The sequence below is a fragment of the Eumetopias jubatus genome, unplaced genomic scaffold (assembly GCF_037043125.1).
Source record: "Eumetopias jubatus isolate StellerSeaLion01/CBP00866 unplaced genomic scaffold, mEumJub1_p1.0 scaffold_2, whole genome shotgun sequence".
NCBI classification, from domain to species: Eukaryota; Metazoa; Chordata; class Mammalia; order Carnivora; family Otariidae; genus Eumetopias; species Eumetopias jubatus.
In genome coordinates, this window is record NW_028274808.1 from 181285964 (window position 1) to 181298321 (window position 12358).

Below are 12358 nucleotides of genomic sequence, written 5' to 3' on the forward strand. Positions count from 1 at the left end.
GGGTTGGTGACAGGTTCCTATACAGAGTAGAGAGGTACCAGGGAAGCGTGCGTGTTGTGTTCGTGCATGTGTATCCGTGTGTGTACAAGTGTGTATAAGAGCAGTGACACTCCGGGAAGGGTTAACTCGCAGTCCAGCTCTCTGTGCTCAGGGCCCTAAGACTGGCCCAGGAATGGGAGGGGTGGGCTCGGAAGGTGGAGCAGGCTTGGCTTGCCTGAGCTGCCTTTTCCAAGACAGGAGAGCAAATGCTTGCCCAGCTGGACCGAGCGGGGTGAACTCACGTCGCCTTTAGGAATGGCTGCAGAAGCCCACACCTGGAAATCCCTCCCTCCCTGTCCCTGCACGGCAGGTTGCGTCTGGGAGGCTCTCCGGTCATTAGAGGAATGAGCTGAGGGTGAGCAATTCACCAGCTCGCCAGCACTTGGAGAACAGCAGGTGAGGATGGATGTGGTCGACAGCCTTCTCGTGAATGGAAGCGACATCACCCCTCCCTGTGAGCTGGGAATCAAAAATGAGACGCTTTTCTGCTTGGATCAGCCCCAACCTTCCAAAGGTAGGTGTCAGACGCTGTTATTTTAATTCAGAGAATGATCGAGGGGAGGGAGAAATCAGCTAAGACGAGGCTGATAGAGAAAATATAACAAAGTCCTCTTGAGACCAGGCTGGATAAAGTCATACGTTCACAAGTTTGGATAACAGATCAAAAAGCAAAACTGAGTCAAATACCCTGATTGTTGCCCACAGGAGAGTTGAGATGGGTATATAGGACATGGGGGCGAGGGGGGGGACAAAAGCCAAGGGAGGAGGAGCTGAAGTGTCATAAGAAGGGGGTACAAGTGTCAAAGGTGGAACTTACCAGCATCACAGAAAAGGTGTTGTCACAATCGAGCTGTCACCTTTTCTTGGGGGAAATCCAGCGTGAAAAAGTGATTAAAGTGAAATCATGCTTAGCAGCTGGGAAAAGAAAGCAATCACTAGTCACTGGAGAAGCTTTGTTCTTAAGAAAAAGTGGTTCCCTGCGTGATCCTTTAACAAATTAACCTCTCGGAAGCAACGGAGTCACTCCGTGCGCTCCTCAGTTTGTTTCTGCAAAATATTGTCGATAGAGCAATAGTCGGGTTCAGTGATTGTAGACCCTTGAAAAAAAAAAAAACTGCAGGAAATCACCGTTCATTTCGTGTGCTAAGGTTTTAACATTCTGTTCCCATAACCTCCGTCCCTCTGTCTCGTCCCCGTTACTCTTTGCAGAGTGGCAGCCGGCCGTGCAGATTCTCCTGTACTCCGTGATTTTCCTGCTCAGCATGCTGGGGAATACGCTGGTCATCACCGTGCTGATTCGGAATAAGAGAATGAGAACTGTCACCAACATCTTCCTGCTCTCGCTGGCGGTCAGCGACCTCATGCTCTGCCTCTTCTGCATGCCGTTCAACCTCATCCCCAACCTGCTCAAGGATTTCATCTTCGGGAGTGCTGTTTGCAAGACCACCACCTACTTCATGGGTGAGTTTGCTGCTGGCGACTATTTCTGGAGCTCGCCCCAGACCCCACTTGGCCCCAGACCTTCCCAACCCCTGACAGCCTCAGCAGAGGCGTCCTGCTTAGTGAGAAAAAAAAAACAAACAAAAAAACAAAACACCCACCAAAAAAACACAAAAAAACATCTGGCTTCTTGGGGCTGTGTGCAAGGAAGCAGGTGCTGACTTTAAGGTAGGTCGGTCCTCACGTGTCGCCAGAAGTCAGTCCCCTGTGTGTCATCTGTTTCAGAGGTCAGTTTCTCAGAGTGGAATAAATTGTTAAGCAACCACAGAAGAGGTTGGTTTTGCTTGCTTCTGCTAGAAAGAAAGAATGATTCAAGCGACTCTGTCCCTTCCTGGAAGCCACTGGTCGTAGTCTGAGCTCTGCCCAAGCTGAGCCATGGCTTTTGGGGGTGGTGGGGGTGGTGGAGGAGGGTTCTTTCTGTTGTTGCTCCTGCTCTCCTAGGGAACAGGGGCTATGTGAAAATGAGTTTCATCCCAGCTCTAGATTCCTGTCTCAGGATTCACTTCCCAGCCTGATCCCCAGGGGCTGGGACCCTCTCAGGCAGAGAGAGAGAGAGAGAGAGTCCTCTGACACTAACTGAGGAGCTGATTTTGCTCCCAGAGCCTGTGGGTCATTAAGCTCCCCCTGACTGGCTGAGACATGCAGATCAATCTGCCAAACAAAATGATGATGATAAATACAAATCCCAAGAGCCGAGATTTTTGAGTATTTTTTATGCACCAGATGTTGTACAAAGTGTTTTACTCCCACGATCTCATCTCCCAACCCAACCCCGCGAAATAAAATACAGTTGTTCTTTCCCGTCTCACCGAGGAACGAACAGAGGCACGGAGAGGTTAATCATGTGCCCCGGGGACACACAGGTGGTAAGCCACAGAGCTGAGATTTGAACCTAGATCGGGAGCCACCACAGTGGTGGGTGAGGACGCTGCCCCAGTTTGCCAGCTGCTGGGGTTCCCCTGAAGCCGAACAAAGATGTTTCTTGTCCCTCTGTCTGCCAGACTGCCCTGGGCCTTTCCCCTTCTGAGTACTAGCTGCGGGGAGGAGGAGAGGCGGGAAATGAGGGAGGGTTGTTTTTTGTTCTAACCTCAGCCTTGCAACACGGGCAGGGCTGCGTTGGCCTGGGGCCGTCCTCAGTGACGGGAAAGCTTTCAAAGCCTTGATTTCTCCCCATCGAGGCAGGGGGATCCAGCCCTCACAAAATGATGATGAATTACTGATCCGTGTGCGACGGACAAACAACCAAGAAAGTGTCCGTCCTTGTCCAAGAGCTCTGAAAATAAAAACGGACTTACAAATGAAAGGGATCATGATTAAACAATGATGCAATAACAGTTAACTAGCATCTCCTCGCGCTTTCGGCTTTCATGGCCCACCCATATGTATCTTGTGATAATATTATTTAAGAATCTTAAGTAGGGTCCGTGAAAGGAGATTTAAAACAAGTGCTTGTGTGATTGCACAACTCTGTAAATGTGCCGAAGGCCACAGAATTGCCGCTTGAAAATGGTTAATTTTTTGTGATGTTTCACCTAAAAAAAAAAGTTTTTAAAAATAGCTAAAATGAAAAGCAAGAAAATTCTGAAGCTGTTTGCAATACCGTAATGGTTTTGTTGGATTTCTAAATCCGGGGATTTTGATTCTGCCCTTGATTTTGTGTTCTCCTCAATACTATTCCTAACAGTTAACATTCATTAAACTCCTTATATGCAGCCAGGAAAAAAAAAAAAAAACGAAAAAAAAGGAAAGAAGGAAGGAAGGAAGAGAAAAAAGAAAAGAAAAGAAAGAAAGAAAGAAAGAAAGAAAGAAAAGAAAGAGTTCTTGCCTGATGGTGGGTTTATAATAACAATGAGCCCATTATACAGATTTGACTCTGAAGATGCCCGGGTTAAACTCCCTGTAATCTCAGTGTCATCAGTTCCTTGGGGTAAAGTGCAGGAAAACACAGCTATCCTGTCTCAGAACATGAGTTTTTATTTAATGGTTTTGGGGTTGTAGATTCCTTCAAGTCTCTAAGGAATACTGTAAGTATTTCACCCTAGAAAAGAGAACATTTTTATACACAGTTTCAGAGAATTTATTTATACCCATAAAAGGCCCCAGGCTAAGAGCTTCTTCTCCCCAACTTAGATTCATTCTAAGGTTTAAGAAATCATGCTAAAGATAATCAGAAAAACTGACAGAATCCATGGGTGACTAGGTAAAGAATTTTTAGGGGATAAGACGTGATAATAAGTATACACACAGAAAATTCAAAAGTTAAAGAAAATTAAGTTTTTTTGACTCTGCCTAAGCACATCATTGTAAATGAGGTTTTGTGATGTCTTCCTCGCCGATGATGCATGCTCGTTCTACAAAATACAGAAAAGCAAACAATAAGAAGGAAAGTTCTAGTCCTCCGGCCAGGAGCAACCTTTAGTTACAGTATAGCATGTCCTCCCTTTATCCTTCCTTTACTATGTGTTTTCTCAACAAAATGCTTTTTCAAATTTATGTTTCATTCTTAAAAACAGTTTGTACTAGAAATTCTCGGAAAGTTTTAATGCCTCCAGCTCAGACCCCAGGGACCTTTCAGGGTCACAGTCCTTAAGAATCTGGGTTATTAGGTCAACTTAACTCCAGGTTATGCTCAAAATGAGAGCTTCTCTCTAGGCGACTCAAAAACCTCTTCTGTGGGAGAGGAACGTATCTCAACCCCTTGGTTATTAATTAATGAGCAACTTCAGTCTGAGAAGGAGTTCAGTTGTAATCAAAGTTCAATAAACGTATCTAAAAGTGGGCAATCAGACATACTCATAAATACATTTCTTTAACTGCCTTAAATCCTTTTTGAAGCGAAGCTGGGAATCAATCATTTAAAAAAAAAAAATACAGGTACATGATATTTCTTTCCCCTCTGAGTGTTGTCCCTCAATATCAAACCTGTGCAGAGCAGATATGCTTAAGCTAATGTGCAAATAAACTTGGGATTTCAGAGCCATCATAACCAACTTCTTTATTCCTTTCCCAGGCACCTCTGTGAGTGTATCCACCTTTAATCTGGTAGCCATATCTCTGGAAAGATACGGTGCGATTTGCAAACCCCTGCAGTCCCGGGTCTGGCAGACCAAATCCCATGCTTTGAAGGTGATTGCCATGACCTGGTGCCTATCCTTCACTATTATGACTCCGTACCCAATTTATAGCAACCTGGTGCCTTTTACCAAACATAACAACCAGACCGCCAATATGTGCCGCTTTCTACTGCCAAATGATGTCATGCAGCAGTCCTGGTAAGGTGGCGTGGTGTTTACTTGAGTAACACAACTTGTCACAGTGTGCAGTTTTTATAAAAACGGGAATGTATTGTCCAGAGCGGCTGGGGGAGGTCCGTGTCCAGGAGACTTTGAGGAGGATTATTCTAACTTCTTTTTAGGATAATAGTGATAGCAGACACTTAAGTGTTCTGTTTTAAATGCCATACACATATGACTTCAATTAATCCTCTTAAAACCCGATAGGGTAGGTACGGTTATTGTTCCCGTTTTGCAGATGATGAAACTGAGACATGGAGAAGGTAAGTGAGTTGCTCAAGGTCACAAAACTAGAAGAGAGAGAGCCTCTCTGCTTACCCGCTATGCCGAATGCCTCCGGATGGTCTAGCAGGGGGTTGGCTACAGCATCTGGAGGGCTATGATTTTTCTAAGAACTGCAGATAAAGCAGAGAATGAGTCCCAAATCCTGTGTGGTTTTTCTTTTTTTAGAGCTGCAGCTACAGTACTGGCACAGAACACTTCACTAGAAATAAACACGCGAGATTCTAAGACTTTCTTTGCTTACTAGCTGACTGACATTGGACAAGTGCAAATAACCTCTCCGAGGGTCAGGTTCTTTATGCAATGATATAATAGAGTTTTTTTTTTTAATCTACCTCATTGGTGACTATAAGAGTCAAAGGAGAGCCTGTGTATGAATATGTCATTAAATATTCTAAAAAAATACAAATGCAGGGTATTACGTTTACTAATTCCAGGCATATTTTAGAATCAGGGAACTAGATATTCAAAAACGGCTCAAAACTGAGATAATCTCTGCTTTCTTTGCCTTCCTTTTTTTTTTATTTCAACCAAGTACACACACACACACACACACACACACACACACACACACACACACACATGGTTATGTTGCAAATGAGAGAAACATTTCCAAGACTTGAAAAGGAATCTTATCAAAACATGTCCAATTGAAATGAGAAATGGCCAGCCACTGTGAGTCTCTGACAATTTTATGGCCTAATCCTGTAACCTTACACATGCCAGACTGCAAAAATGATTTAGGGGCCAGACTCATAAAGGAGGCTGTGGGGCTTCAGGAATCAAACATGTTTAGAGAAAGCATAGCTCTGCCCCACCAGGCACTAGAAGGAGCCCACCACTGTGACAATGGGTCAGAAACAGCCAGAACACCCTATTTTGCAAAACCACGGAGGCCATCCATCATCCCTACCTATGCGCTTGATGGTTCTGTTATTGTAAAGTCAACAAATAGTGTGTTGTGATGCTTAAGAGCATGGGTTCTAGAATCATGTATTCCTTGGGTTCAAATCCCACCTTTGCCACTCGGTGTGTGACTCTGGACGAATGATTTAATCTCTATAAATCTGTTTCCTCACGTATAAAATAGGCATTATGATAACAGTACCTACCTCAAAGGTTACTATGGGAATTAAATCTAGTGTTGCATATATATATATATGAAATATTATTATATATACAATGCTTAGCCTAGTGTGTCATGCAGTAAGTCCTCGATGAATGTAAGCTCTTATCAGTATTTATGTTTTTGGTAACAGCTTTATTGAGATTATTCACATGCCTTTGCTGTTCTTAAGTTCTCATTGGTTTCACATGAAGGCTTGTTTCAGGCACAGAACACACCAGCCTTTTCCAACTTAACTAGTCCTTCATAATAGACTTTATCTGAAAAAAAGAAGAGAAATAAGCAACTTCGAATAACCGAACCTCCAGATATAGTATTTCCAAGGCTATTAAATACTAGTAATTAATGTCTTTACCCAGACCAGTTGAAATGGAGATGAATCCTATCTTTTCCATCCTGAGTTTGAAATACTAGAGTTGATGGTTATTGAATTTCTTCTTATTTTATTAGGCACACGTTCCTGTTACTCATTCTTTTTCTTATTCCCGGGATCGTGATGATGGTGGCATATGGATTGATCTCTCTGGAACTTTACCAAGGAATAAAGTTTGATGCTCTCCAAAAGAAGTCTGCTAGGGGTAACTACCTCTTTGCTGTATGGTTTATGCCAAAATATCACAAAAGCTTGGTTCCTATAACAGAAATAGTTATACCCAGAGTGTGTGTTGGAGATTTTTGGAAGTATCCTTGGGAGAGACTCTGTGTCGTAAGGCACAGTCAAGAGACCTAGTGTCCCTATTCCCTCATCTGTAAAATGGAGAAATTGTCCCTCTGAAAGCGGACCTAACATGCATATACCCAGTTATCAGCTGAGGGCCCGTGTGTCCCTCGCTGTCTGCAGTGCTGCATTCCAATGGACCCCTCCTTCCACAACTGCAGGGAATTGTAACTCCAACCCCCCATCCTCTGTCGTTCCTTTCCTTGTCACCCTGCAGTTGCCCAAAACCTAACTTCTTCCCACTCACTGTAACCCGCTAGCCACTACAATTTACCCCGACACCTTTGTCGATATAACTTTTTGCCCTTCTCATTCCACCCCTTCATTCAGCTCTTTTACGGCAACTTATATGTCTCCAGGGCTTCTTTGGTTTTGGTTGATTTTTGCTCATTATCCAGGTTTCCCAGTAAAAGCATTCTGGAAGCTTACAAAGCAAGCAGGGACCTTTCCCCTGAGGATCTGGGAAAAGAAAGAGTGTGAATATTCATTCTTTAGTAATTCTTATCCTTATAATTGACATCCATAAAATATTTTTTATTATATACTATGTATATGATAGACTATGTACTATTGTTGTTGTTTTTAAGATTTTACTTCTTTATTTGAGAGAGACAAGAGAGAGTGAGGGGAGGGGCACAGGGAGAGGAGAGAATCTCAAGCAGACTCTGGTGGGCTCAGTGCAGAGCCCAGTGCGGGGCTGGATCTCAAGACCCGGAGATCAAGACCTGAGCGGAAACCAAGAGTTGGAGGCTCAACCAACTGAGCCACCCAGGCACCCCACATTATTTTATTAAAGTAGCTTTCCATTTGAAGGAAAGGACTACTGGAGATCAGTACTTACCCATACCAGCACAGGCCCAAGGATGCCTGCCCCCTGCTTCAGTTCCAGTTTGGTTTGATCCCCTCGATGGAGGGGGCGTCTGCCCCGCGTGACCCATCCCCAACAATAAGCCATGTCACTTGCCCATCCAGACAGGAAACCAAGCACCGGCAGCAGCGGCCGGTATGAGGACAGCGATGGGTGTTACCTGCAGAAGGCCAAGCCCCGCAGGAAGCTGGAGCTTCAGCAGCTGTCCACCCCCAGCAGCGGCGGGGTCAACCGCATCAGGAGTAGCAGCTCCACCGCCAACCTCATGGCCAAGAAGCGCGTGATCCGCATGCTCATGGTCATCGTGGTCCTCTTCTTCCTGTGCTGGATGCCCATCTTCAGCGCCAACGCCTGGCGGGCCTATGACACGGCCTCGGCCGAGCGCCGCCTCTCAGGGACCCCCATTTCCTTCATCCTCCTGCTGTCCTACACCTCCTCCTGCGTCAACCCCATCATCTACTGCTTCATGAACAAACGGTTCCGCCTCGGCTTCATGGCCACCTTCCCCTGCTGCCCCAACCCCGGTCCCCCAGGAGCGAGAGGAGAGGTGGGAGAGGAGGAAGAAGGTAGGACCACGGGCGCCTCTCTGTCCAGGTATTCCTACAGCCACATGAGCGCCTCGGCGCCGCCCCCCTGAGCTGGGCCCGCCTCCAGCGCCGCAGGAAGGAGGGGCGGAGGGGGGAGACCCGAAGGAAGATTCCATTGCCCATGGGAACTGTTCATTGTCTGCTTTTCATCCTTCATCCGGGTTCCGGGAGAAACTCCCGCAAAGCGGGGCTGTGACTTGGTTTCTGGGCAATTCAGGCAGGAAGGGTTCAGTAACATTCACCATCAGAAACACCTCAACAGGCCAGTCACAGGAGTCCAACAGGGCTCATACTACAAATGCGAGGCCAAACACTTGGTCCAAATGGAGATGTGAACCCTACTTAAGCTTTAGAAGTTTCTAGAACATCCACGGTGGGCTGTCATTCCCCCTGGTGACACAGTTCTGGGCTCTGCTTCATCTGCTGATGCAGAAGTGTGGAGGCTGCTTTGCCTCTGGAGAGTCTATCATGCACATAGTGTAGCCACCACCCTCATCATGACCACAAAAAGGGGACATGAAGCAAACCCCCTTCTGGCCATTTTTCTGAAGTAAGACAACAGCCTGACTTTTTCTTTTTGAGGTTGGCCAGGGCCATTCAGAGACATAATTTTATGGTGTCACCAAGAGAGCATAAGGAAACTTATCTAAAGAGACTGAATTGGGAATTTATGTTTCTAAAAAGAAAAGAGATTTGCGGCAAATAGCTGAGTGGAATGCCATCTTCCCATCATTACATTAAGAGCCAGAAGGCACGCAGAAAATTTTTTCTACTTTAATGATATATATCGCTTAACTCCAACTTTATATGGCGATATGGAACCCCATGGCTTCTTTGCCTCAATTTCTCAGACTCATCTGGCACTGCCTCTTTCCCAGAAGGACTCCAGGTACAAAGGAGAGTTGTAACCTATGTGTACCTGTCCAAGGGTGGAAGCAGAAACATGTATAGTCAGTCCCAGAAGAAAAACTGGCACACTCGGACTCCACTCGCAAATAGCTTTGAAGGTCAAAGCTGTCTGTCCCATTAAATATAATCTATGTATTTGTCAGTAATTGTATTAAGTTGGTATATATGTACAAACCAAACATATAAGTATGTTCTTTACATATAAGTATATTCTTCAGTGTGTTTAAAAAAGAAAAAAAAATAGTGAATGGATGTTGGAATTCAGTAATTGTTATCATTTTACATTCCTTCACAACAGCTAGAGTTCCATGTGAACTTTTCCTTGCAAAACTAGGGTTGAAATCTCTGTCCTCCAATTCAGAAATCTCAATTAAAATAAGACATGAGCTATAAATTTAGATAGTAGGGAGTATATTTCTAGAATAGAATGTATCAATCCACTCCGCCAGCCCTTCTTTTTCTTTCTTTTTTTTTTTTCAGGGTAATATTGTCTTGACTATTTAAATAAATTAACACAGGCATTTTTGACAGAAACAAGTGCACATGCTAGTGTAGGAATAAAAAAGGAAAGAAGGAGGGAAGGAAGGAGAGAGGGAAGGAGGGAAGGAAGGAAGGAAGGAAGGAAGGAAGGAAGGAAGGAAGGAAGGAAGGAAGGAAGGAAGGAAGGAAGGAAGGAAGGAAGTTCATAGTGTCCATGCCTCCAAGTGTCTGACAAGTGAGCTTTTCTTTTCCGGGCTTTCATGGGACCATGACCATCCATTGTTCCAGACCTGACATTCTTCAGGATGCACAAAGGTCAGTGATTTCAATCATGGAAAAAAAAAAATCCGTGTGAAAAGGAGAAAGGGAAGACAGTGGCAAGAAGGGGTCATGAATAGGGGAAGGGATATTGTGTAATTTAAGATGTGTCACCATTTAATTTTTTGGGTGGGATGGCTGTGTGCTAACAGACGAAACATTAATGAGAACATGACCATTTATTATAGGGGACTTTTCAAGCCAGATGTTAGTTTTTCTATTTCTCAGGCTGCCGTGTCATGTTAGTATTTATAACCAGTCATCTCAAATATTTCAAGATAAAAAAATTCAATGGACTAAAGCACGTACTGCTAAATGATAAAAGGAATAAGATGTGAAATTGTCTCCATTATTTAAGTAAATTCTACAAAATCTACAATTTTCCTTCCAGAAGAAAAAGCCTTCTTCAAAAACCTTTGACAGTGTTAGCCTATAGATAAAGATAAATTAGGCCCTCCCCCCATTACTGGGAAAGTCTGGAAGTCCCAAAGGTGTGTTAACATCTGCATAGGGCTGCCAGATTTAGCAAATAAAAATACGGGATGTCCAGTTAAATTCTAATTTCAAATAAGTAACAAATAATATTTTTTTAGCATGAGTGTGCCCCATGCACTAACGTACATCCTGCATTTTATCTGGCAACCCTACTTTAAAATAATTTTAAAAGTACACAAAAATATAAATAAGATTTCCCAGATATAGGACAGTAATATGCCTCCGTTCACTAAAATTCATTGGATGGTCTTTCATATAATGGAAGCTTTTTTAAAAAAGAAGAAAAATGCTATTAACTTTCAGAATCTGTGTCTGACCTTTGGGAACGGTATCGTCAACAGGCTGATTTTACTTAAGAAACATTTTTATTAACATAAAGCTATTCAAGTACTTTGTGGAATCAGCTGCCTTTATTTCATGCTGCATTGGATTACTAATTTGAATTGGAACAAAAGCGGCCCATACAGTTAAGAAAACAGATTCATGAAGTTCCTGGTATTTTCTAGTGTTTTCAGGTAGCTTCCACACATCACCAGTGCAGTGAATTACAACTTGTGTCTTTGATCTTTACTTAACCGATATGTACCAATGGTTTCTGGTGCCCCAGTTACTGTGGTAATTTCTCATGATAAACTTGTAGTGGTGAATGAGCAATGCATGTATCTATATGTTGGTCACACATGTTTGCCTATGCTTAACATGTATCTCCTCCATTCGGTTAAAATGTAATCATGAGGCACGTGACAATAGCTGTTGAACCTCCAACCTCCACTGTAATTCCTTCCAGTGTTTTGCCCAGCACTCTGCACACTGGGATTGCTCAATAAATATTGTGACTGACTTCTGCTCTGCCCCCTATGCTTTGAGAGCGCTCTTTCCATCCACAGTAGCAATTCTCAACAAGGGGGCATTCTCTTGGGGGAGTATCCAGAATTTCTGGAAGGCTTTTCCCAACACCCAAGAGCTGGCTATGTGAGTATCTGCTGTCATCTCTCCCTTTCCTTTGCTCTCTTCCTGGGTGTGTGTGTGTGTGTGCGCGCATGCATGTGTGTGCGCGGGTGTGTGCGTGTGCGTGGGGGTGTGGGGGTGTGCATGTGCAACTGGAGGTGTTACTAATGGGAGGATATTGCGTCTGTGAACAGTGCTAGACACAGATTTTTTAAAAGGACCAGGCAAAGGACATCTAAAGTGGTCAAAAGTCATAGAAACAGAAAGTAGAAGAGCGGTTACCGAGGGCTGGGGGAGCAAGCGAGGAGGAGGAGTTTGTGTTTAGCAAGTATAGAGTTTTCATGTTGCAAGATGAAAAGTTCTGGAGATCTGTTGCACAACGATGTGAAAATACTTAACAGTACTGAACTGTACACCTAAAAATGGTGAAGGTGGTAAATTTAACATTGTATGTTTTTTAGCAAGATAGAAAAGTGGGGGAGGGGTTGGTCTACCATATCCTTCGATTTTGCTCTTCCCTGCCCTCATTCTCTTTAAGGAGAATAGCAAAGAACCAACACAACGATCCTAATCCATCTAAAGTACCCAACTGACTCCTTAGGGCTGTAAATATTATCGAAGCCCACTTGGTGCCCTTAGCTTTTCTCTCCCATCCATTGTTCTCCTGTATGACCCCTCTGACAGCATTTCTGCTCCAACCAAGGTGCTCCATCCCTCTGCTTCCTTGATTTGGATGTGTCTGGCCTCCCTGGCGTCCTAGCCACCCTCAAATGGAATATCGATTGCAAATTTCCT

General features: G+C 44.1%; 1 protein-coding gene across 1 annotated transcript; it reads left to right on the forward strand.

Annotated features, from left to right (window-relative positions):
- The first annotated feature begins 400 nt into the window (after positions 1-400).
- On the forward strand, positions 401-8463 carry CCKAR (cholecystokinin A receptor). The gene is made up of 5 exons (XM_028090016.1): positions 401-553; positions 1249-1500; positions 4550-4811; positions 6691-6818; positions 7931-8463. The coding sequence occupies exons 1-5, from the start codon at positions 442-444 to the stop codon at positions 8461-8463; spliced, it is 1287 nt and encodes a 428-aa protein (XP_027945817.1). The 5' UTR covers positions 401-441.
- The last annotated feature ends 3895 nt before the right edge of the window (positions 8464-12358 follow it).